The 25796-nt window shown below is 41.2% G+C and overlaps 1 protein-coding gene across 1 annotated transcript; it reads right to left on the bottom strand.

Annotated features, from left to right (window-relative positions):
* Positions 1-8657: 8657 nt before the first annotated feature.
* On the bottom strand, positions 8658-23104 carry tada2a (transcriptional adaptor 2A). The gene is made up of 15 exons (XM_030406590.1): positions 22982-23104; positions 22434-22540; positions 22276-22335; positions 22099-22190; positions 19953-20110; positions 19286-19374; positions 18959-19031; positions 18789-18852; positions 17135-17178; positions 14361-14471; positions 12633-12704; positions 12026-12158; positions 11557-11600; positions 11107-11186; positions 8658-9112 (listed from the first exon to the last, which is right to left on the bottom strand). The coding sequence occupies exons 1-15, from the start codon at positions 23004-23006 to the stop codon at positions 8927-8929; spliced, it is 1338 nt and encodes a 445-aa protein (XP_030262450.1). The 5' UTR covers positions 23007-23104; the 3' UTR covers positions 8658-8926.
* Positions 23105-25796: the final 2692 nt, after the last annotated feature.

Genomic DNA, 25796 nt, shown 5'->3' with positions numbered 1-25796 from the left:
GTTGCCTGGGCATGGTGCATATGGAAAACAAACATACTGTCTGTTGTTTAGATCTGTTATTTAGAATCTCATTATGCCCTGCCCTGGAGGAAACAGCTTGAAATCCTCGCCGGGCTGCAGACGCCGAGACGTTTTGTCCATCTATACGGCCCTAGCTCTGAGACCTTGAAGACTGCAGCTGCATCTGCCGCCCTTAGTGAATATATCCGTGTACAAATTCATAATTGGACATGCCTTCCAAAGTCAATCCTATTTCAAAGGGCTCCTGGGGGAGATATTACACTATCCATAAACCCATGGCCCCTGCCTCAGAGTCACTCCTAATTACATTCCAAATTCAATCAACTGGAAACAAACAGCAGCCGAACCAGGCGGCACAACCACAAAAAGTGGTGCAAAGGTGACTGCTTCTGCAAAAAGAGGCGGTATGAAAGCTGTTGTCACTGATTTCTGACCCCGCTCTTGAAACGCTGTGCATCCTTTTTGTACAGGGAGGAGATAAGGGCTCACGTTGATTGAGACTCACCTGATGAATGTTTAAAGAGACGAGGAAATGGTGACACAAAATGTCTGTGAACGGAATGAGAAAAAAAAGGAGCGGGATGATCGATGTTTGAAAAGTGTTAACCTTGAATTAGAACAGCGGAGAGATGGATAGAGAGATAGAGCGGGAGGACGATAGAGCTGCAGGCTGCAGAGACACTGACTGGGGTTCAGACTGAAATGTCAGATGAGTCAGAGGCATTCTGGGAAGTCGCTCCCGTTTAATATGGCTCCGCAGTCTGCCACGGAGGCTGAAAATTTACAATGAGACCATCACCGTAATAACAAGCACCTGCAGCCACGTTCTGAAGGAGCTGTCTGGTCTGAATGAGCGGCCGGTGACATTGATTAACCCTGACCGCCTGTAACACAAGATAACTGATGGGCTTGACAGCGCAGAGGGTGCCACAGTGATTTAACCGCAAAATCCTTTGCACATCTCTCAAACGTGCGGACACTGTATCACCTGTGCTTCTCAGCTATGGCTACTTATTTACTCTTTCTGAGAGCCAGCAGGGATCTGTTAATCCAAACAATGAATTATGAGCACGGCGGTCCCTTTCAGGCTGCGAAAAATCATTCAGGGAGAATGCCGACCATTACGGCGAGCACTTCAGAGTTCAGTGTGAGAGGTGGTGCAGAGAAACATGCTCGGCCCAGGTGTTGATTTTAGGTGAGACAGAGGAGACAGGTTCCCGTTTTCCACAATCCAGGAAATCCAACCCACTCGCCAGAAGGAATAGCTGAGTACATTTCTGTAAAACAACGATACGTTTAAATTTAGGGTATAAACCTAGCCTCAGCAACGCACGTGAAGGCTGGTTTGACCCAAAAGTGGCCCGAACGACTCTGAAACTCAGAGCTCACACGTCTTTAAGGACTCTGTAAGAACACACTCACTCAGAGGTTAAAAGCCTGCCAACTCTCCTCCAGTTAGTCAGAACTGAGGAAGCCTCTTGGGTGAGAGCTGAAACGTCTTTAAGAAACTGTAGACAAGTCCAGTTGCCTACGACACAGCACCGAGATTTAAGGTTTCTTTATGTTGCAACTTTACCCCTGTTTAGGTTACATTTTCTATTTCTCTCTTATCATAACGCTGTGCTTATGCGCTGGTTAGGTTTAGGCACAAAAAACACTCGGTTGGGGTCTGGAAAACGTCATGGTCTGAGCTAAAATACCCCAAAAATGCCTGGAAATGTCCACTCAGACTCGGACCACAGTCCTGTTCGTCCTGTCGGGACTTATTTTCCCGATAGTGACTGCCGTTCTTTACATTATCCCTTACATAATAAACATATAATGTGAATGATTGGGGTTGACGCTCATCATACTACTTCCCCTCACGTCCTCCTTTATAGCTGTAATAACTACAACAGCCACTAGAGGTCTATGCCAAACATTAAACATAACTATGGGTCACAGTGATTGTGTAATTTAATACAAAAAAGCAAACGAGCAGAAATATAAAATGGCTCTATACAGCTACAAGAACACAAAGTGATTATTTGCACACTTTATAGGTGGAAATCTTCACTGTAGCGGGAAAGCTAAAAGTGTTAGCGTGCATCTTGTCTCCGCTGCATTGAAGGTGTAAATAACATGATCGATTATTTTAATGTTTATCCCCCCCAAAAATACTGTCACATACTTTCCAGCCTGAGGAGTGTGTTACCGGAGCCTCCGCAGATTATCGCAGTGTCGTCTGCTAACAAGTTGACGGATGAATATCCTTGAGAAAGTAAACCAGAGGATGCCACTGTAAATCCACACGATGATCCCAGCTGGCCTGTAACACTAGAGATGTTTATTTCAGTCTGCTGATGTGCGTGCGAGAGGTAAGACGAGGAGAATGGAAAGTGCTTTGTGGTCAGCGGCGGCGCTGCTGGGGGGCTCTAAATAAAGTTGCCGCTGATCCCACAGGTGCCCCCGTCGAGCCAGCTGTGACGGTGGTAAATAGACATGGGATCTAAGTGTTTGCTGTGGCAACATGCGAGAGCAGCGAGGCGGCTCAGCGCAGCATGGAGCCTCCCCGCCGCTCTGATCGGGGGCTGCTGTGACATCAAACAAACACATATGCAGCTCACACACACGTCTTCCACCATCTAACCGCGGAGATGGGAGCATACAGCGGAGTTTATCACATCTCTTTCTGATATTATTATGTCTGAGTGCTTACATTTACTCCCCGTCTTCCATGATAGTGAGCCAGGGAGGGAGAGCACGTACACATGGAGGGTGGAGGCTGTGGTTAGTCACGACTCCTCTGCCCAGCAAATGAGCACGAGCAACAGGGCGCGCGTGTGTGTGTGTGTGTGTGTGTGTTGCCCCCTGCCCCTCCTCTCCACCGCCGCTCCTTCTTCCAGCATTCGACATGCCACAGACCTGGTTGCCAGGGTAACCTCTTGTGTTGATGGGTTCACCTCTGTGTTAATCACCACCCAGCAGTAATGGCTAAAGCAGGGTGGGTGGCTTGTGTGTGTGTGTGTGTGTGTGTGTGTGTGTCCTTTTAAAAAGAGAGCCACAACAACACACAGCAAATATGTGGATGGCATCTTTTCCCCCCCTTGTTCCCTGAATAGCAGCAAAGTTAAAAATCAATGACACAGCTGCAGACAAGGAGCTCTAAACCCAGCGGATTGATTTTCCCCAGGAGAGCCGTGTTTTCTTTTTTAATTCCCAAAGCACGGTAGCCTACTTTCACCGTTCTGATAAACAAAAATAGCTCAGAGATTATGAGAGCATACGTCTGTCTCGAAACCACAAAAATCAATAACAAGAGATATTGAGTGACAGAACATTATCACGTATCGTAGAGGAGGTCGCATCCTTCCCTCTGTATTCTTTACTATCCTGACAGAGATTATCAGTACGTCATATGATCCTGGTTATCCATCGTTCCTGAGGCTCTTTATCGTTGATACAAAATAATATTAGTGTCATGTTAATGCACAAATGGACCCAAATGCTAAACACACACACAAATAGAGGCATCATAGGACCGAAAAGCGAGCTTTCATGCTGGAACAGGTGAACCAACAAAGAGCGAAGGAACAACTCAGGCTCAAATACACAGAGAGTGATTAACTAATGAGACACACTGCACAGTGACAGGGCGGGAAAAGAGACAAAGAGAGGAAGTGGAAAGTAAAACACGACACATGAGGATCAACAGGACACCATGACAATATGCAACTTCTTTAACAAACAGCACACGCACTAATAATTACAGTTAAAACAACCCTCATTGTAATCTAAATGAGCAATTGATTATTATTTTTCTTTATAATTTCTTCTCCTAATAACTCACCGTCTTTGTCTTCACATCAAAAATGAACCTTTAAGTCATGAGCACAACAGTGTGTAAAGCTTTTAAAGGGTAACTCCCCCTTTTTTTACAAATTGAAGTGTGTTAACAGATCAACTTCTGCATATGTGAGAAAAGGCATACAAAGGCTTTTGTGGCTCCAGAGGAAGAAAAAAGTTCCAACAGTGTTATGGACCAGTGGACCGCTTTTCAAAACCTGGAGCCTACATCACCCACAATGCAACTTAGACACTGAGTTACATCACTGGAGGTAACTCGTCAGGCTACACATGCATCTTTCTCCGAGCCATAAAAGGCTTTGAACTACTTTTTTCACATATGCAATAATTCTCACTAATATCTGTAAACACCCTTTAAAGGAGAACTTCGGTCGATTTAAACATGCAGCTTCATTGCTCAAGCTACCCCTGACGTGCGAGTACCGAAGACGCGAACAAATTTGGTCCAGCCATTATAGAGCTCCGTGAACGGAGATGTAGCATTGAACGCTAACTGCATGGGGTCAGAACTTCACGCTGTGTTTTAAGCATCTTAACATGCTCCACATCTCACACCAGAAGTTATGCAACATCAGCAGACACCTTAGCACACAGCACTGTAGCGTGTATGACTCAAAATGAATAAAAAAGTAGTTAAAATAGTGTGTTTGTGCAAGGAGCTACTTACCTGTTTGTTGACATCCGCGTCTTCCGGTAGCTAGACCAAACTAGCGTATCCACCGAGTGTGCACTTAACAGGCTTAACAGGCTATTGTAAGGCTCATGGCTCATGACAGGTTGTAACATGGACATGTACATTATGAACATACACACGAAAATGCTGGAATATGTTTCCGTCTCCGCCAGTGAGGGAGTAAGTGCACGCTCGACGGATTGACTAGTTTGGTCTAGCTACCGGAACACACGGATGTCAACAAACAGGTAAGTAGCTGCTTGCACAAACACACTATTTTAACTACTTTTTTATTCAGTTTGAGTCATACACGCTACAGTGCTGTGTGCTAAGGTGTCTGCTGATGTTGCATAACTTCTGGTGTGAGATGTGGAGCATGTTAAGATGCTTAAAACACAGCGTGAAGTTCTGACCCCATGCAGTTAGCGTTCAATGCTACATCTCCGTTCACGGAGCTCTGTAATGGCTGGACCAAATTTGTTCGCGTCTTCGGTACTCGCAAGTCAAGGGTAGCTTGAGCAATGAAGCTGCATGTTTAAATCGACCGAAGTTCTCCTTTAATGTGTAAAATTGGTGGAGTTACCCTTTAAATCAACAAGAATTATTGTTTGTTGGCACATACACGAGGGATATAACTGTAGCTATTTCACAAAGCAGTAACATGAGGACACAAAAGAAAATAAAAGCATCAAATACTTCATCTTCATTACAAAAATGCATTTTTTGACAATATTTTAAGATCTGAATATTGATTTCTGGCAAATGATGGAAAATCACTAATCCTGACACAGGTTACATGATCCTGGTGATCTACCGTTCTTGTGACATGTCAGAATGTGCCTGTTTAAGTCTTTCCGTCAGTATGTGAAGACCAATATTTCCTCTTAAAAGAAGTCAGCAACAGTTTACCTTTGCAGGGAGTCTGAGAGCGTCAGAGAGCAGGAGGCAAGCAGTGTGTCTGAGGAGACAGTGTGTGGGTGGGTGGAGAAATGCTGCATCTCTGCACACATGCCGAGCATTGACACTAACATCTGCTCCATCTGCTGCTCCTGCCACTACAGCACCGACGCTGCAGTGACGGAGAGAGGGGGCCATGCCACAACATGTGCTGGGTGAAACAGGTGAGAAGTCTGCTCAGCGTGACTGGCAATATGAGATGGAGTCTGGATGGTAACTAAATATGTGATCAGTGCAGCGAAAAAAGGGTAAATACCTCGCGGCTTGATGAATTGCCGACTTGTTGCACCTGATTTTGAAAGGAACCTGTCACTTGCCGGTGTCGTCTAACCATTTTTTCTTTTTTCGCCAGAGGAGATTCAAAGCAAGTCACGGACTGTGACACACGTGTCCTTGGAGGAAGACACGTAAACCTGCTGAGACTATTTCAACTCTCAGCTCAATTTGACCTAAACCTCTCCTGTGCAGCTGTAGAGGCTGAACTGAATGGGAAAAACTAACCTTGAGCTTCACATGCAGCATATAATAAGTTTAAATAAATGTTCTGAATTAAAAAGAAGCATTCACTGCGGACAATGACGGGTTAGACGCAGGTCAAATGAGAGGGAGGATTGGAGGTATTTTGAAGCTTTAATCCATTTGTAGAAAGGGTTTAAACTCAGCATCAAGAACAATTTAACTGCAGGACTTTTTTCACATGATATATATTAAAACGATTGATGGCCATGTTTGTAAATACCCATTGTGTTCAGTCCGCTGTGACATCACTCTTAGATACTGTGTACATGTTTTAATTTTTTTTTTCTGTTTTTGGTGAATATCCTGTTATGACCCTGACGGCCACAACCCAAAATGCATCAGTGTCGCCGCAAAGTTGCTCTTAATAGTACAAGAGTTTCCAGAGTTCGACCCCTTCTGTTTTCTCTTTTCCACGCACTTTTTCATTAAGTGAAGTTGTGCCAGAAACTTCTACTTCACTATTAATGGGCTGCAACACATAATCAAGCGAGATGCAATTATAGTGTAATTATATATTAAAAACTGTGTGCTGGTTGCATCATCAGCCACATGAAGGACTCCTCAGCCAGTGTGCAGTTTGTTCTGATTGCAGTGCCTCACTTTAAATCCAGAAAATTCAGGTCACATTTGTTCATCAGCTTTCACCAACGGACCAAACACCAACTGTCACTATCTGCAACCATAAGCTTGAAACAGAAAATAAAAGGGAGCGAGCGCGCATCAAAGCCTGGTTTGCTGCGGCTGGCTGGAACTGAGTCTCGGGTAAAGACGCCAAGTGTGACATGAGGAAAAAACTGCCTCCTGTGAAATGAGCAGAAGTGAAAGGAGTAATTTACTCTGCTGCGTCTCGTTTGCTGGGGGAGCCTTGATTTGATAAGACACGTGGAGGTGTAAGAACAGTCTGAACTTCTTCCCTTCCACATCCTCTTAAATCCCCCCTGCATTTCAGTATTTCAGTCCAGATGCTCCTCCATGGTCGGTCGTCCTGTCCTTATCATCAAAAGCTGAATCTGCCGTTATAATCAGGCTGTTAGCTCAGGTTGATGCGGCGGCTGCTCTCCGCTCAGATAAGCCCCGTCAGAGGCCGGCGGTCCCCCGCCTGTGTTAGATTCATCACAGCTCTCCCACATCACGACGCGCCCACACGGCCACAGATGGAGACAGAAAGGATCAACTCACTGACTCCACTGACTGCTGACAAGACTGTCACAGCCTTCATCATTGATTATCAGGAAATATGTAGTGCTCATTCATAGACAGATCATTAATTTGCTCCATAGAGGAAAACACAAGTTTGCTTTTTGTTTTTGAATTTAAAGCTACAGGGGATCAATATAACTCGTGCAAAGAGAGGGGATCATATCACTCCAATCCCCGCTGGTTATCTGCCAGTTTTAGAATTGATTTAAGATTTTACTGATTGTTTTTTAAAGCCTTTAATTTTTCCGACTCAGTTTCCTCCCCTTTAATCTCTTCAAACTTACTTTATCATGTCGCTTCACCCTAACTAATGACATTTATTATCATTTTTAAACTTTTTTTATCTCGCCCCTATTTTAAGGTTTGGGTCGTATTGCCTTTTATTACTTTGTAACTTTGATTTTCAAAAATGCCATGTAGATAAAGATATTATGATGAGTATATTGTGAGTTCATGAAGTTGTTTGTTTGGTGTCAAGACAGATTTATATCCACTAACTCTCCTGATTTTTTTTACCTGCTACATTTCACACTTGGTTTTGTGGTTTCGCAAGAAGCTGTGTTTAAAAACACTTTATTTTACAGGTATTAAATTTTCTAGGTAAGAACTAAATGTAATGGAGACATAAATGTTTCAGCTATTAAGAGTTCAATGTGATTTGATTTCCAGAGGATTTTTCCGAGAATAATTGCTCCATTTAAAAAATCCAGTATATGTTTATTATTGGAAACCTTTAACCTCTGAACAGGTTTTATTGTGAACAGATTTCACATTTTCAGTTTTGACTGAAAGATTCTCTCGTTAAGACTTTTAATTAATTGAAATTAATTAGAAGTACACTATGTAGTTTTGGAGAAAACATTTTAATCACAGGAGAGAAATCTTCAGAGTCAAACATTTCGCTAGAACAAACTAAATAAACATCGTTTTCATCTCTGAAAAAGACTAACTGACCTTAAATGACAACACAATTTTGTACAGTTAGACTTTGTTTACATTTGGCGGACCCTGCCACCTTTCTAGCTGCAAACAGTTTTCAGGTTTTTCAACCTTATTTTCCTCTGAGAACAGCTTGTTTATTCAGTCATGGAGAAGATAAATACTTCTGAGACTGTATTATTACCTCATTAATAGATATATATAAAAACAGTAAGTAAATCTTAAAAATCTGAGTAAGAATTTCTTCTCCAAATCTACATAGTGCACCTTTAATTTGTGAGGTAACAGTTAAGCACTGTCTCTGTTTCTTCCCAAAAGTCGTACTCAAAGTAAAGATATTTTGTTACAGTTTTACTTTGGTCAAAGTTAAAGTCAGCCATATTAACAGCACTTGAGTAAAAAAAAAAGTATTTGATATTTAATGTTAAGTATCAAATTAAAAGTTAAATTCTACATAAACTGACATATACTGTATCGAGTTAAAATATCAACACACACCAAATATTTTTTGATAAACATTTTATGACAGGAGAAATAAATACATCTCATGTTAATATGAGCTCCTGTTTGTCTGACAGAGAATTACACAAAGAGATTTGTCACTTTAACACATCTTCAACTCAAAAACATGATCCAGACCTCACAAATGTTACACACTTTCAAATGAGCAGCAACAATATGAACCTTTGACAAAACAAAAGCTTATGTTCACAAGATTAGAGGAAAAAAAGACGCAGGATTTAACCTCCTCTGTGGTCAAACCAAATGCTGCTAAGCCTTCGTGATGTAGCCCTCTTTGATGAGGAAATCATAGATTTTGCGAGTCTTGTTCACGTCGATCTTGATCAGCGCTCGGGCCTGAGCGAGCCGCAGCCCTCCCTGCCGTCTGCACTCGTTCAGCAATGCCTGCTTATATTCCAGGTAGGCCCCCGGCACCAACCGCACCACCTGACACAACTACAGAAACAGAACAAGCACAAGGGTCAGCAGGAGACAATGACAACATGCACAAGCATATAAAATGTCTCAAATAAGACCTCAGTATGCTTCAAAGTGCCGACCAGATCACCTGAAAGCATCGAAAACACTGACAGAACAAAAGGTTGACTTTACCATTTTCAGTGAGGGTCAGATTTACAAAAAAAATAGTGAAGTACAAATGTAAAACAGAGGGTTCCAGTTACTCTACAGTACCAATCTGCATGCAGTCAGTGTCTCATTAAACTTGACAGCAGTTCAACACAAACCCAGCTAAATTATTCAATCCAAGTTCTTTTATTTTCAATCATGTGGGATTAAATTTTATAAGATATCAAGGCCCCCTGAGGATGAAACGTACTTGGGTGACCTACTGGCTTTTTCTCTCACAACATTAATCAGACCAAAATTGCAATGCAATGCAATACTTTAGTTTCTGATCAAATACCTTCAAAGTCTGAGCTGTTCTTTGTGTTTAGTGCTCATTAGCAAATGTAAGATGGTGAATTAGAAAACATGCTTTAGCTGCTAAACATCAGCATGTTAGCAGTGCCATTGCAAACGTGTGTGAGCCCACTGATGTTGTCATTTAGCTACAGTGCAGCCTCAGAGCGCCTCTAGCCTGGCTGCTACCTCTCACTCTCTTTAGGTAACTGATACCTCTCTAGAAATATTAGCGGTGCTCTCTCTCGGTGTCTGCTGTAGTATAATGTAACATTTTCTTTCCCACTTTACCCATCCTCACAGCTTGTGTAAATCCCACCTGTCCTATTTTTGTACCTTCCCATCAGAAGTGTGAATTTTCCATGAATAACTGACTGGAGTAATTTCAAGAAGGCGACCTGAGTGAAACCAAAAGGCACACCAGATAAACACCTGTGAAATCCATAGAGGGTTCAATAGTGGGCAGAAGGATACTGTCACTCCTTACGTGAAGAAGAATCACATGCTGTAGTTCCTCATTATATTTATTAAATCAACAAGATGAATCTTATATTTTTAGTAAAATGTATAGTTTGCAATAGACTGTTGGTTAAAAATGTTCTGTGTTGTCTAAAGTAGCTGATAGATGACGACATGGGGCACGAGAATCTTTGCACTTTGACTCGCCTTTTAATTTGTACATGTTCACTCCTCTTCAATACAAGAGATAGGAGCTTGTTGGGTCCAAGTTTTGCCAGATCAGAGTGGCTCCTCGTGGTACATCCGACATAAAATGAGCCAGACTGAGAATACTTGTTTTGGAGAACACAGCGTTGGTGCGTCACAGCTACACACTTTGATCCTGGTGAACTTAATGTGTGGTGTCTACTACATGTTTTTAAATTGTAGTAGGGCTGTCTCTTAAACACGCCTTTAAGTCGGCCCTACATCATATATCAATCCAGTGTTATGCTGGTGCTATGTTATTTTGCACTGTCACTATCAAATAAATGCAACGTGTTAAATAAATATGTTGATGATAGGTTTGAATCCTGCTGGGTAAGGGCCTTTCTGTGCAGAGTTTGCATGTTGATTCTCCATCAACCACTGACAAAAGGCAGTGGCTAAAATCTAGAGTTGGTCCCCAGGTGTGAGTGTTAACGCACACCCACTGACCCCTCAGGATGGGTTAAATGCAGAGTTCCAGTTTCACTATATTGGGCATTGTATGATGTGATCAAATAAAGATTCTTCCTCCATTATCTTCTATTATTATTATTATTACAAGAATTTGCACTGATCAAGGTGCTTTAACTCACCTTAGCCAAGCATGATTCATTGTAATAGATGTTCATTCAGCTCAGCAAGTACAAAGGTCTTTTCATTCATTTGACTGCAGTAATGTGATACTTTAGTACAGGTTGGCTTGTGTCTGAAGCACAAAGTCTGGCCTGGCTTTTTAAAGCAGTCAGGCGACACATCAGACAACCTTCTTCATTTGAAGCACACTGAGGCCTTACTCCGTATGACCCTTTAAATAAGAGCTGTACCTCTTTCTCTCGCTCGTTGAGTTTCTCTGTCCCTGGCAGCCCGGTCAGGTTGAGAGGAGGGGCGCTCCGCCGGCCTGTTGCTGTGGAGCAGAAATTCAACAACAGTCAAACAGGCGAGCAGCCCCAGTGTTGGTCCACACATCAAATAAGATAATAGCAGGCTGACAACATGCAGTTAATTCTTTTGCTTAGACGAAATGGGAACAAATATTTACAGTGTGCAATTTGTGTAAATATAGCCGCGTGGGAGTGCGCGTCCCATTAGAGCTCTAGAGGTTAAGGAAAGGCAACTCATTTGAAAGAAAAGCAGGAAGATAAATATGCATGTCGGGCCTATTTTCTGAGTGTATTTATGGAGGAGTGTCTGCATTAATGTGCTGCTGCCTCGGGCCATGCCAACAAGACAGAGAGGAGGGAGTACAGAGGCAAAGGTGGAGAGAGGCTTCGTACCTGACACTGTGATTGTTGTGACAGCTGGAGTGATGCCAGCATCGCTGTAATCAGAAAGAAAAGTGTTAGCATCCCTACGATCTTATTTATACACACACGTCCCACTTAGACACAGCATCTCTAGGCTTTGTTCACTACTCTCACTCCAGGATCGTCATCCAAAAAAGATGAATCATCGCATTCAGGTTTTTTTTTTTTTCAAGGTAGAATAATTAGAAGAACTTGGATAGCAACCAGATAAAAAAAATGCCTGGCTTGAAAAAACAAGAGCAGTGGAACGTTAAAAAGACTAAAAATACCGAAGAGATGGAGGCTGAAGTGGGATGCACAGTAATATAAATGTCTGCCCTCTTCATCTCAGCATGCCTAGCGTTCAGCATGATGATAGAGGTCAGCGTCTCCAAGGAGCGTGACTTCTCCGGCTCCTCTATCACACACTGGGTAACGAGGAGGAAGTTTGAAGTCTCACATTGCAGCCTGTTTACTGAGCCACTGCTGGCAGGCCCTGCCGTCCTGGATGTACTGCAGCACGTCACACAACATGGTCCGCTTTCTCCGCTCATCCTCCCGCATGCGCTTCGCCCGCTCGTACACCCTGGCACCTGAGAGCAGTTACAGAAAAGGTCAACGGACACATCACAGGAAGGGATTCAGAAACAGCATGTTGTGTCTGGACAGGCTGATGTGTGTTTTTTGGGTGAGGCAACATCATTTTTAATGAATTAACACACCTTAATTTACTGAAATATTTCATTATAAAAAGGGAATATTCACGTCTTTCATTAATTCTGTCAGCAATTTTCAGATATTATTCCAAGAGCAGCTGATCTGGCAACTCGATAAAATATTCAGTTGCGTTTCCCTTTGTGTGGCATGCATTAACAATCAAGCCAAAGACCTCACACACTGTGCTGCTGCTGCTGCAAATAATAATTAAAATAATTTAGAGCCATATTCATAATAAAGACTTCAGCGTAGCTCCAATCTGAATATAAATAAATTTTCCCTGTTGAGGCGTGCAATTTTAAAATGAAGTGCAGTGGAACAGAGGAGTGAAAAGGTCAAACTAGACTCACTGCAGAAAGACTTGATCCCTGCTTTTCTGTACTCCTGCAGCCTGCGGATCTCTCTCCTCAGCTCAAACTCCACTGGAAGGAAAAAAAAGAGATGAAGGCAAATCAGTACGTACTGTTACAGAGAGAGAGCTGCCTCAACTCCCGTCTCACACAGCTGAGGCTCAAGTCTCACCAGTCTCAACACTTTGTCCAACACAATGAATCAGCATTTTATTTCATGAGGAGATCTTTCAAATTTCAAGCAATTAATGTCCATTTATACACGTACAGTGTGCGTGTTGTTGACGTATAATTCAAAAGGGAAAAGTTTGACATCTTGGGAAACAAGCCGATTCACTTTACTGGCGGAAAGTTTAATGAGAAGACCGAAGAGATAAGACTTATGTCTGTTAAATAGGAAACTGCAGCCAGCGGCATCAACACTGGTAATGAGGGGAAACAGCTAGCCTGGCTCTGTCAGCTCTCCTTGGCTTTACAGACCTTTCTGTGTAGCTGCGTTGGTCTTCGACTTCACTGTTTCCGTTCACTCTCGCTGCTCTCAAAGTGCAGAAAAGCTCCTAGAGAATTCTCTGTACACTATCCGCTCAGCACCAAGCAGCACACAGCCAAAGTAAGTGACTAGCTGGTGAACACACTGAAGCATTTCGCAGATAAAAAGTCAGAAATTCTTCTCGGGAGTTGGTGGAGACCAAAAGTACAACGTTGAGGTTTCCTTCTTCTGGATTTAGCGATAATAATACCGATAATGAAATTAGAAAGCAACATATTGGCTGATAATTGCTCTATCTTTCACGTAGATAATAACTGTTTACTAACAAGATAATGAAATGTTAATTGTCTAATTTTCCGCGGCCACGTAGTGTCCTCCAAAATATGTGAATCAGGTTTAGTCTGTTTAAAAAATAAAGTTAAAAAGCAACAATTAACTGTTTTATGGTACTCGTGTGCCGGACTGCTTCTCCAAGATGACCAGTAACTGCTTTGCTGGTTACCTAGTGACTAGAGCTGTTGGTAGGCAAATTGTTACCGTTTTGTACAAGAGCCTATCCAGTCTTTATGCTAAGCTAAGCTAAGCTAACTGGCTGCTGACTGTAACCATATATCTAAAAAAAGGACAGATAAGAGTGATGTGAGTCGTCTCACGTTACTCTCCTCCAGAAACAAATAAGCGTAATTTCCGAAATGGCAAGCATTTACTTTAAAGGTCCAGTGTTAAGGATTTCGTGGCATCTAGCTGTAAGGTTACAGATTGAGAGCAACTGAACACGCGTTACCATCTCTTATATAAGGACCTCTCTACAGCCAGTGTCTGGTTTGTCCATTCTGGGCCACTGTCACAACATATTGTATGACATTTATGCCCTTAAATCTGGATCTTTCAGAAAAACCCCAAATAAATGCGTGTAGTATAATAAATGCACATAATGAAAACTGTCTGATTCATGAGCTATAGTGAGCTAACAATGCTGAAGCTGTTCTGAAAGCCCACAGTGGAATAACTTTATTAAAGACACTTCATGTTCATTTTTCCTTTAATTTGTCCCAACAAATATACTGGGAATCTCCTCAGAAAAAGAGAAAAGGGTAGTGGCACCTTCCCACAAAATCTTAAAAAAATATTTTAAGGCCACGACCACTGAGCATTACCGAGTCTAATTAATTCCCTCCGTTTGTGCCTGTTGCACACAGTCTCAGAGCCTATCCATGTGTACTCAGCCAGATACTAACGTGCGTGACTTTCAATGAATTTGTCATGTTCAATCGGTCCAACCACTCTGGCGAATCGTCTCATGACATCATACAGCTCCTGCACCTCCTTCGGGTAGCACCGCTCCAGCACTGGAAGAGAGAGAGAGAGAGAGAGCGGGAGGAAAGAAGTGAGTGGGCAGCGGATACAAACAAATATAACACAGAAACATGAAAGAAAAATCCTCTACACCAATGCTTTACACATCAATGATTTTTAGAGCATTCAAGGAGTCATTAAGTTTATAATCTAAGTTTTTTTTTACCCCAAATTACATTGTGTACTACACCAGAGAACAGCAGTTAACATGTAGCTCTCAATCAACATTTTTTAGGCCTGTAAGTACTACAACTACTCTCTTGTGGCAGCTGTTGGAACACTTACAGAACATACTGTATACATCTGTACATTTTAAAAAGGTGCAATATCTAAGTATTTGCCACATGTAGAATTCATACTCAGAGTCACCGCTAACTGCTGCTAACTGTGGCTGCTGTTACCTCGGTAGCTCAGTTAGCGACCTGGATAGCGATGTGTTGGTGTTGAGGGCTCACACTGAAGTGGCTAAATTAAACTACAGAAAGTGTCAGCGACATTAAACGTCATCACATCGAACGCGGAGACATATCTACTCACCAGTCTGTCAGTAATATCATGCGACCACACTGTAGTCTGTTTCTAGCCCAATATCAGCTTTTAATTCTAGCCATTTAATTTATGCTTAAAAATCCCCAAAGTGGTCTTAACCTGCTGAACAAAACATGTTAGTATCATAAACTCAGGCTTTTTGTTGAGGGAACCAGGGCAGCACTAACTTCTAGGTTAGCCTACAAAAATCCATCATCCCTACAGCACTCTGTGTACCAGTTAGGTAACAAAACATGTTCATTGACAGTCAGACTCATCATTTTGCAGGTCTTTTGCAACATCAGAAACATGCATCAACTTTCTTTGGGGTTTTTTATGGAGGTACAAGGTTGTAATGACGCAATTACTTAAGAGGGAGCATTGCCACAGTGACGCGCTGTGATTCAAACCCTGTTTGTAACTATTTTGGTCCTAAAATTTGTACCTTGATGCTTTGGCAACATTTGAGAGGAGGCAACATGCAGCACATTGTGGGATACACGCTCCACCAGGTTAGCTACCTGGGAGCCCCCATTATATCATGCTTATATTCTCACATGTCTTTATTTAGCTGTACCGACTGCAACATGCGCTGAAACAGCACGTTAATGGTGAAAAAAGCCTGATTAAAAAAATCAAAGTGCTTCCTGTTATCATAACGATTGACCTTTTGTGAGTGGCAGGTGTTCTACTTTTAGTTTTGTTTTTAGATTCTATTCCTTTTACTAATTCAGAGCCGAATCCACTAAAACATCAGCTCCAGCAACCTTGCAGCTTCAAAGAGCATTCCCTTTCTCCTTGAGATCGGTCACAGCACACCGATGTGTATTCAGCAGCACTTAACTCACCCGACAAGCGTACCCACTCTAAAGAGCTTCTTGTATTCGTCTCAAAGCATCAGCCATGTTGCTGAGTAACAGACAAGTGTCAAAGCAAGAGAGGAAAGCTGTTGTGGGGGTGTGAGAGAAGAGTGCGTGTGTGTGTGTCGGTCAAGTTCCTTCATCGGGCTCCTAAATGTGGGTGCTAATTAGCAGCTGCCCTCTCAGGCTAAACATGTGAAGTCATAATCTGAACAGTGGGCACACAGAACAATGTTGTCCACATCTCCAAGGAGACATCAACACTGGACTCCTCACACAAACACTGACTGCACACCAAAGGCAACAGGAAATAAAAGGAAAACAGACTTGAATCATTTAATGTTTGAAGATCTAACAGGTCTTCAGACAGACTGTGGCTCTAAAACAACAACACTGGTCAATCTGCCTCCAGCAGTTACTGAGACATGATATTGAGAGCCTCCCGGGCTCGGATACTGCTTCCATTATTGCATGTGATACACACATGAGAACACACACACACACACACACACACACACACACACACACACACACACACACACACACACTGCAGAGACACACAATCTTTGACAGTCTCCATGACAACCAGTCTGCAGCTCTACAGCTACTCTGAGTTCCCTTTTGTCTTGAGAGACTGGGGAGATAAGGGAGTGGAGGGAGAAAAGGGGAGGAGGAGGGCTAACTGGAGGCTGGAGGATAGATAAATAAAACATGAGGGGAGAACTCTTCAACTCCCGAACCACAGCCAATTTTACAGAGCAACACGTGGAAATGCAACAACAGGCTGGGTGGTTGGACGTGGTTAAAAAAAGAGGCTTTAATTGGGAAAATCCATTCCCAACAGCCTCTCGCCGTCTGTCTGACCTCTAATGCACAAACCCAAGAGATGCAAAGAATGACATTACTGCGCTCGCTGAAATCCAACCTGTGACAGGTGGATCAATAAATGAAGCGCCCCCCGCATTTCAGTCATAATGGCCGCAGCTCTCATCTCACAGGGAATCTATTCACAGTGAAGCAATTATGCCGTGGCACACCGCCCCTGTAGACTATTCACAGCCTCGATCGTAAATAGGAGCTCACTCAGTTGCCACACTTCGGCTGCCCGAGGGGCCACTGAGGTTAACGGTGGTTATTACACCAGAGCTGTTTGCATGCATCCACAGAAAACATCGGCAGCGATTTGGCTGCTAGATATCAGATGCCTCCCTGAGTTGCTATGAATACTGTCGCAGCCGGGCCAGTGTGAGTTTCATAAGAGGACTTACTCTGGAATTTCCGCAGGTTGATCAGTCCGTGGTCTCGGATAACCCTGAAAGAAATGGAGATGTAGATTTATTACTATGCAAATTTAAATTCTGATTGCAGTGTCTGTGCAAAATGAAACCTGGCATCTGCTCAAATGCAATTATCTCGGCTGATACGGACTATAAAGTCATTATGGCATTTGAAAAGCCAATATATACATATATCTTGAACACTGCAGCGAGGTGAAATCTATTCAATAATTGGGTTGAGACAAAAGTCAAATTGATAATGGGCTCCCTCAAATGTTCACCATGAGGTTCAAGGGTCAGAGCTCAGGGTCTCGACCCTCTGAGCCTCTCTGACAAGCTGCAAGTTAACATAAAACGAAAAGGGATCATGAAAGAGGATGAAACTAGGAAATACGCATGCCTCCCCAGCCTGACATGCCATTCCTCCATGTTCTAAGAGCATGACCTTGTTAAAAGTTGATTTAGAGGTGGATGGATTACAGCAAGGATTGACTGTTTGTGTCTGAGAATGACAGCTAACAAGCTGAAGGTGGAGGAGAGTCTCTAGAAAGCCACTAACACTTTATGAGAGAGAGGGGAAACAAATGCAACAGACTTTTATTTTATTGAAAATGAGCCAAGCAAATACTGCTGGAGCTAACTAGTATTTTCCTTATGCTTAGTCTGTAAAATGACAAAAAATACAGAAGAAAATCCTAATTTCATCTTCAGAGTGCTTGTTTAGCAGTTTTAGTTTTTGTGCGCCCCCTTCGATTAGTAACTGTTTATTTGCTTGCTTTTCTTTTTAAATGCAATTTCCTTAGATGTTCTCACTGTATATTTGCTTATAGTTTGCTTATTTTATTGTCTTCTTTCTTAATGTTTATTTTTGTATGCATTTCTACAACCACTTTGAATGAAATCACTACTTTGGCACAAAGGCACAATATAAATGAAACCCTCAGATGTGCGTTAAAGGTGTCGAATAAGGTCACTAATGGTTCATCTTGAACTTTGATTTACAGTCTTTTTGGGTGAAATACAAAACATACATAATCTATGAGCTTTGAAACAATTTCCCATGTCTCCTGCAGTGAGGACTCTCTCCCTTTGCCAGCCTCAAACTGGGCAGCATGTCAAACAGTTTGGCATGCACAGCATTCACCAGGCGACAGACACATTTCCCACAATTTCCAAAAATATTCAAGGTTTGAATAGAGTTCCTGCAGCTCAAAGGTTGCACCTGAACGACTCCCCGTGGCTTGTAATGAGAGAGCGAGAAAAAAAAGGCTTAAATATGCAATTATAATCAGGCTGCTGACACCGTAACAACCCAAGTCTCCCAGGACGTGTGTGTTTAAAGAGCTTTTAACAAAAGTATAATTAAATGTTTAGATTAGAAATTATAAATATATTAGCATTATGAATTCATTAATATTAAGAAGACAGGGACACAGGGTTTGAAACTGTTCAAATTGTACATTTAAATTCAGTATGAAAGTCATTAATTCAACCTGAAAGCATAAAGAAGCATTGGAGTGGAATGAGGCTACAAAAGGTCAATAAAGAGGCTTATAATGCCATCTACTGGCAGACAGAGGTCTTTACATGATGCTGGATGAATAAACACTACATTCATCTTTTGGGGAATTAGAAGAGGACTTACTTCTTCCTCCGCTGCCTCTCCTTTAATCTTGAATGATATATGTCCACGACGGAAAGCTTGAGTGCTGAAAGAAAATGATAAACGTGACACAATTAAGACTGTGGAGTAAACACTTTGGAGTTGACATTATTTTGTCTATTTGCCAGCGAAAACAATAAATAAAGTCTCACCACGTAGGATGTCTGAGTCATCGTCCACAAAGTCGATGTCTTTCAAATCCCATTCCGCATAGTTGTCGAACTCCTAACAAGGAAATAAAAAATGACTTTCATCCTTTTGACTTTTGGATCTAAGTTCACTTGAAGCCATTCAATGATCTCAGATAAGTGTTCACATTCAAAAAACTGTGTTTGAATAAAAGCAAACAATGGGATGATTCACTCACTGTGAGTCAACAATTTGGACATGAGTCACTGTTTTGAATAACGTACCATCTAGTGGCCGTTTCAATTGTTTATTCATTCTGACACACAATCATATTGTACGTATCCCCTCACCTCCATAAAGTCTGCTCTGGCAGGCATGTATCCAGCCATATCTCGGGACAGCACAGAGTCAAACGTGGGTCGAGGGGGGTCATCAGTGGCTGTAATATCAGAGAAACACACAGAAATGTGACTATAACACACATTTATTTTGTATTGTGCATGAATACAAGAGGTGTTGACAGGTGACCTGAAAACTTCTTATGAGATTTAGTTTCACCTCGAGTAGTCCTGAGAAACATCAGAAATGTGACAAGTTTCTCTCTCTGCCCCGAGTTTGCCAACGGCTGTGTTAAATGTTTGACAGGAAATGTTTGTTAAACACTGCGACAGATGGAGATCTGAAGCCGCCAGGAATGGAGACAACTTCCTCACTGACCAACTGCTTCTGTCCAACTGTTCACTTCAGTTTTTTTTTATGCAAAACCTTCTTCTCACCGCTCTGCCAGAAGAATCAACACTCCTATCATTCTCTAATCTTAATCTAAATACTGTTTGATAAGAGGAACAGACAGGGCTTGGCTGGCATCTCATAAATAAACCAACTAATTCCAAATGCTTTATGTTCCTAAATTTGTACTGAGAAGTGGAAACAGAAGAACTTGAAGGATTCTGCTGTGTCTTCTTCGAACATTCTTGAAAACAATAAACATAGGCAGAAACTGTCTTGGATACTGACGTTTGAAGGGAATAGCACCCTCTGCAAAGCGAGAGTCTTTTGTTTTCCGGAGGCTCAGCAAGGTGGAGGAGAAGAGCGGGTTATTAATGAAATTCTTCATGTAGTGGCTCTCGCATTCCTCTTTGGTTTTAGTGCGCATCTGATACGCTACATCCTGCCTGAAGGAGAAAAATGGCACAAATAAAAATTGTAAGTGTGCAACAATGGCTCAAAGAATGTTAATACACTGGTCCTTGACATATCAGGCAGTACACAGACCGTGGTTGTTTGTTTTAAGATATTATTATATGATTAACTTCTAAAACCTTCCACACAAGGCTTCAAAGAAAGGAGTTAAGCCTCTAAATACTTGTTTTGATCATATCATGCTCAACAGACTTGTAGTACTTAAAAAGCTTTTGTTGACTACCAATTTTTAATGATGAAATGAGCACAGAATTAATAACAAGTGGTGATAAACTTCAATCACATTGGCCAGGATTTTTTAGCCAGTGAGCTCATTCTAATGTCGCAAAATTCTCATGTTTCAAGACATGATGATTAATCATTATTCAGTCAGTAGCAGCAGCACTCTAACTTAATGTATAGATTCACATCTAAGTCTGTAAAACAAACCCGTAACAATTCATATTTCACATAACAGAGGGTAATGGTGCAGAGCAGGGCTGCAACAAATGATGATTAGTTTGGTCTATCAAATGTCAGAAAAAACAATTGTGATCAAAAGTGTTGATCAGTCTTTAAGGCAAAAATTACATCCTTAAGTGTTTTGGTTTTTTTGCCCATAACCCAAAGATATTCAGTTTACTGTCACAGAGGAGTAAAGAAACCAGGAAATATTCATTAACGTAACGCCCCCATTTTAAGGTTCTTTTTCCAAAACGACATACCGAAATTAAAAGCATGACAGCTCCCACATAGTTTGAGACTCAGGGATGTGCTTAGTACCATTGGAAAGGTAACACCCTCAAGTTAAGTGTGATTCTATGACATACTAGCACAGAGTTACAGAGGTTGGAACACAGGTTTTGGTTTCCGTCCAATTCAAATGTCAATAAACTGACTAAGATATAAGGGTTCAGGTATGTCTATGGACACAGCAGACACACTTAGGCCATAGCCACAGGTCTCAGCTTGCTACACTTAAAATTTGAAGTCAAAAGACTAAAAAATTGATTTTTTTTTTTTTCTAAAGCCATGTCTGTGCATTTTGCTTGGGTCCTTTTTTTCCCCAAGAGCGCCTACTGAGATTCAAAGGCTTATAACTTGAGAGCCCCTTTACCTAGAAACATAATCTTGGTCTCAAATGAAAGCTACGGCCCTGGGGTTTCTTGCTTGTTCAACACTTGTAGCTAGTTTTGGGTAAAATGACATGGATATTCCCATTCTATGGACTCTTGGCAAACTATGAAAAAAAAATTGTGGCATGACGTTGTAGCTGTGGAAAAAGGGAACTCCGAAGGTATGTAGGCATTCTTGCTTCTTGCGGTAGAGGGCTCTTTCTAATGTTGTGTCATGGTGAGTTTAGAAGGCTACTACATGGTCTGGAAATAACTTTTTTCCTTTGTGTTTGGGCTTAAAATAATCACAACAGTCTCAGCTTTCCAACAGTGAGTATATACTGTTAAGATCTTAGGCTTAAAACTATTAGCAAAAAAACTATTAGTTTTTACGAAGGGTGTTCATTTAGTGAAGGGTGTTCCCATGTTGGAATTGTTTTCTTTAAAGGGTCAAGAAAGCTAGAATAAGAAAAACAAAAATAAAAAGAAATAAAAATAGTTAGTGATCAATTTAATGCTGAATAACCAATTGATTAGTTATTGTGGCTCTGGTGCAGAGCTGTCATGACTTCACTTGATGTAAAAGGAGCGGTTGTGTTTGCATAACATATGGTGAAATATTTTAATTGTATTTAGTTTGATCAACATTTTCTTAAGGTAGCAGGTACATGTATATCTCTGACGCTGCATTTCCAAAGAAATGATAGATGAACATAAAATCTAGACAAACATGTGGACTGTAAGGTAAAGATGTATTTTAGCCTGAGGAAACACTTTAAAATTAAGTTTGTTATTATTTTGAGACCATCTGAGCCAAGAGATCGAGCTAGAAGTAGCACCTTTAACAGTACTGAAAAAACACTCACCAGTTTCCAAAGCCACAGTCCATGACCGCCTCCAACAGAGCCATCTCCTCCTGTGCTGTCCACCCAGGCTCCAGCACAGGGAAGTCTGATGTCTGTATTAGGAGGAAGAGGAAAAGTGTGAGAATAATTGGTTTGTGTGACTATATGTGTGTTTGAGACAATTTTTATTTCACTTACCATGATTTCATATTTGTGATCACTCTCATGCTTCTTGTATTCAAATCCTCTGGTGAAACACTGGAATAAAGTTTGATTTGAGTTAGACTGAGTGCTCTGGGAATAAACAAGAGCTGTATTAATGTGTGTGTGTGTGTGTGTGTGTGTCATGTGCTAACCTGGAGGCAGAGTAAAAAAGGTGAAGGTCCACATTCTGCACACTTGATGTATGGTTCAGTTAGATATGAAGAGCAACCTCTGCATGGTGGTTTGTCAAAAGGATCGTCTGGAATGGACAAACTTGGGGTTAATATTTACTCAAGACAAACTATCATGTTATCATCAAGCTAGCTAGACTGACAGCCTCTCAAATCAGCCCAGAGTAAAAGCCAGCAAATGCTAATGTTGAAGTAACGTTAGGTTTGATTATCTCATGTGTATAACAGAGCTTGACCACAAGTTATAAATAAAAGAAACCAGACCATATGTTGCTTATAGCGACAATATATATATATATACTATATATTTAAAGTCCAGACAAATATCTGTAAAACACGTAACTCAAAGGTAGCGAGCTAGCTAGTATGCTACCGTTAATAAACAAATACTAGCGGGTGTGGAGCTAATGTGGCTAACCAGAGATACACATACAAAGGAGCTGTTTAGTTTAAAGCGGCAGCGGTTACATTTTACTTTGTAATATTATTTATACCATACAAGCACTTACTTCCAAAAGATGCCAGACGGTCCATATTTAATCAAAACTAAAGCCCGAATGGATTTTTTTTTTTCTTCTTCTACTGACTATAAACGGTAGTTAACAGCTCTAGTGTCGCATTACTGCCACCCTCTGGAGACAACAGGCAACTACTGGTACACTCTCTCAAGTACTGAAGGCTGCTGAAGTACAATTTTGAAGTATTTTTACTTATCTCATTTACTCCATTGTATTTTAGGGGGTAATATTGTTATATTGCTTCTTCTTCTTCTTCTTCTTCTTTCTTTCTTTTTCCATCTTTATATTATTCCATTAATGTTTTGCTTGTTCTCTTTTGCATTTTTTATAAGTCTATAACTCAGTCACTGTTGTTCTTTTCCCTCTGCCCATGATTCTTGTTGTAACATGTACATTTCTCCACTGATGGATTATAACATTTTCTGTCTTTTCTTATCTTAGCAGTTCCACCAAATACTAGGTTAATTAACCCTCTGAACCTTCGATTGGGTTCCATTTAAATAAATGTTTTTAGCCCAAACGGAAAGATTAAGGGAAAGCCCAGTGAAATTAATATAAATTAAAGGTTCAGAACTTAGTTGTTTTTTCTCCCTGCCATGTTAAATGCCTTAAAATGTAAATAATTGTTTTTTTTAAATTTTCTGTCAAAATGATGCACATCAGCTTTAACAGATTTAACAGGGATTCACACTATGTGAATCCCTTCAGTTTTAATGTCTCAATGAAGTCAGGAAATCTTAACATTGCGTATTTAACTGGCAAAACAAGCTTCATTAGAAAGAGTGAAGAGACATACTCCAATTACATAAGAGATTTTTTTCATATGGTTTCTCAGCCTTATTTTTTCTTTGTATCAATGCAAATAGATAAAAAATTTAATAAGTGTAAAAAAAGGAGAATGATTTGCTAATATGCAGTGTTTTTTATAAGTAAAAACACTGCAATCATTCCCCTTTTTTTACACTGTTCTGTCTGATCTCAAGTAATTTGCTGTCAAAACCAGCATTTCCCACTTGTTTCAAACCTTTCAAACACAGTCAATTTATTTCTAGACTGAAACAACTTTTTTAAAAGATTTTTTGTCAAGTAAAATTATCCAGATGCACATGCAGAAAATTCAGCTGGTTTTAAATCATTTTGTCCTCACTTTAAGTGTGTATTCCCTGTGTTTTACTTTTTCTAGTGTATAATATTTTCCATGACTGAATATTCCATGCTCACTGAATAACAAAAGGCCGTACAACTCATGATTTCACGACTGCAGTTTTTTCTGTTGCTTCCTGTCAGCAGCAAGCAGCTGGTTGACACAGCATCAGTTCCCGGTGTGACGCCCCTTTCATTAAGATGGGATCGTGACATGTCCTCATATCCTTTTAAGAAACACTCTGCTGTTTTGGGTCTTTCTACAAAGAGATATGTGACAGTTGTTGTTCTTCATTCCACCACACGGTGCTGATCTTGAACCATGTCTGTTGAAAAAACAATGACTGCTCTCCAAGTCTCTCTTTGTCTTTCTCTGAGCAAACAGCACCACCTGAGCCTTGTCTGGGTCAGTGTGTAGTACAATGTTGGATAATGGACAGATAGATGACGGATACTGGACTAAACTACATCACACCCCTGTGCACTGCAGCTGTTTTTCTTATCCCCTCCATAAAAGCCTGCACAGAATGACTTTCGGGAGCGCTGCTTGCCTTGAAAATAGCTTAAAAAACAGCCCACTCTAATGCAATAAATATCTATGATCCTTGATGTTTTCCAGCGCCGGTGTCCAGCTTTGGCCCTTGAATCAAACACAACTCCTGCTGCTCAAGGACGCTCCTGGTGACTGCACATCAGGGGACCTGGCAAAACAAAAACGTAGAGACCTTGGTACATTAAACTGCCTCGAAAACCACTAAAAGAAAGCGAGAAAGTATGTTTTTCTTTGTGTGATTTGGGTGAAATGACCCTTTGATTCAGGACAGATGTGACATCAGCAGCTTGGTGGAAACAGCTGTATTTCACATGATAAGTGTTGGAACCAGAATGTTAAACTATAGAAATTTACGGTGCAACTTCTGACATTTAAGGAGGAATTTGATCTCTTTTTACGTTTAGGTTTTGCTATATTTAATACCAAGAATGTGCAGTCTGAGCTGTAAATCTATGAAACTAAGTGTCCTCTTTCCCTCTTGTTCCTCCGAGTCATCTCTGTGAGGACGATGCACAGTGACAAGTGCGTTCAGTTGCAGCGTCCCGTCTCCTGACCCTCTGGGGTCGCCTTGGACCTCTGGGGAGAGACTCAGTCAGCATGAGAGCCCGGAGCTGCACAGATCCATGAGTAACGACAAAGCGGCCTCCCGACAGACCAAGCACAATAATGGGACAGTTGTACTTTCCCTCTCGGTGGAATTTCCAGCTTAGTGCCAGAACACAGTTTGTTTAACAATCCTGTGAGAGCGTTATGATTTATTTATCTTGAAAAGGGGAACTTCTCCTTTCTGTGTGACAGTTGGGCAGTATAAATGAAGTGAGGGTGAGCATGTTCTCTTTAAGCTAAGTTTTATCCTAAAAGAATCTCACAACAACTGCATTTCAAAAACTAAAACATCTGTTCCTGCAGGATGTACAGGACCGGGCACCCAAACATCACACTTAGAGATTATTTTTCCCAGGAAATGTGTACATTTTGAAAAGCATTTTATGTCACTGGGCCATGCTGACGAGAGTGGGTATGATAAAATGTTAATTAATAGAGAAGGAGAGACTTGAAGCTGTTTGCAATTAGGTGAAAATGTCATTATTGTGGCAATCGGCATATGGG

Source organism: Sparus aurata, chromosome 2, assembly GCF_900880675.1.
Source record: "Sparus aurata chromosome 2, fSpaAur1.1, whole genome shotgun sequence".
Taxonomy (NCBI): Eukaryota; Metazoa; Chordata; class Actinopteri; order Spariformes; family Sparidae; genus Sparus; species Sparus aurata.
This window is presented reverse-complemented; position numbering and strand designations above follow the sequence as displayed.

What these genes read in the sequence shown, in the direction of transcription:
- tada2a (XM_030406590.1), bottom strand. Translation starts at nt 23,006, where the DNA reads ATGGACCGTCTGGCATCTTTTGGAA. An exon ending in CCAGAGCAGACTTTATGGAG is followed by an intron (nt 19,032 to 19,285) that starts GTGAGGGGATAC and finishes TTTCCTTGTTAG; the next exon opens with GAGTTCGACAACTATGCGGA. An exon ending in TGACTCAGACATCCTACGTG is followed by an intron (nt 18,853 to 18,958) that starts GTGAGACTTTAT and finishes ATTTTCTTTCAG; the next exon opens with CACTCAAGCTTTCCGTCGTG.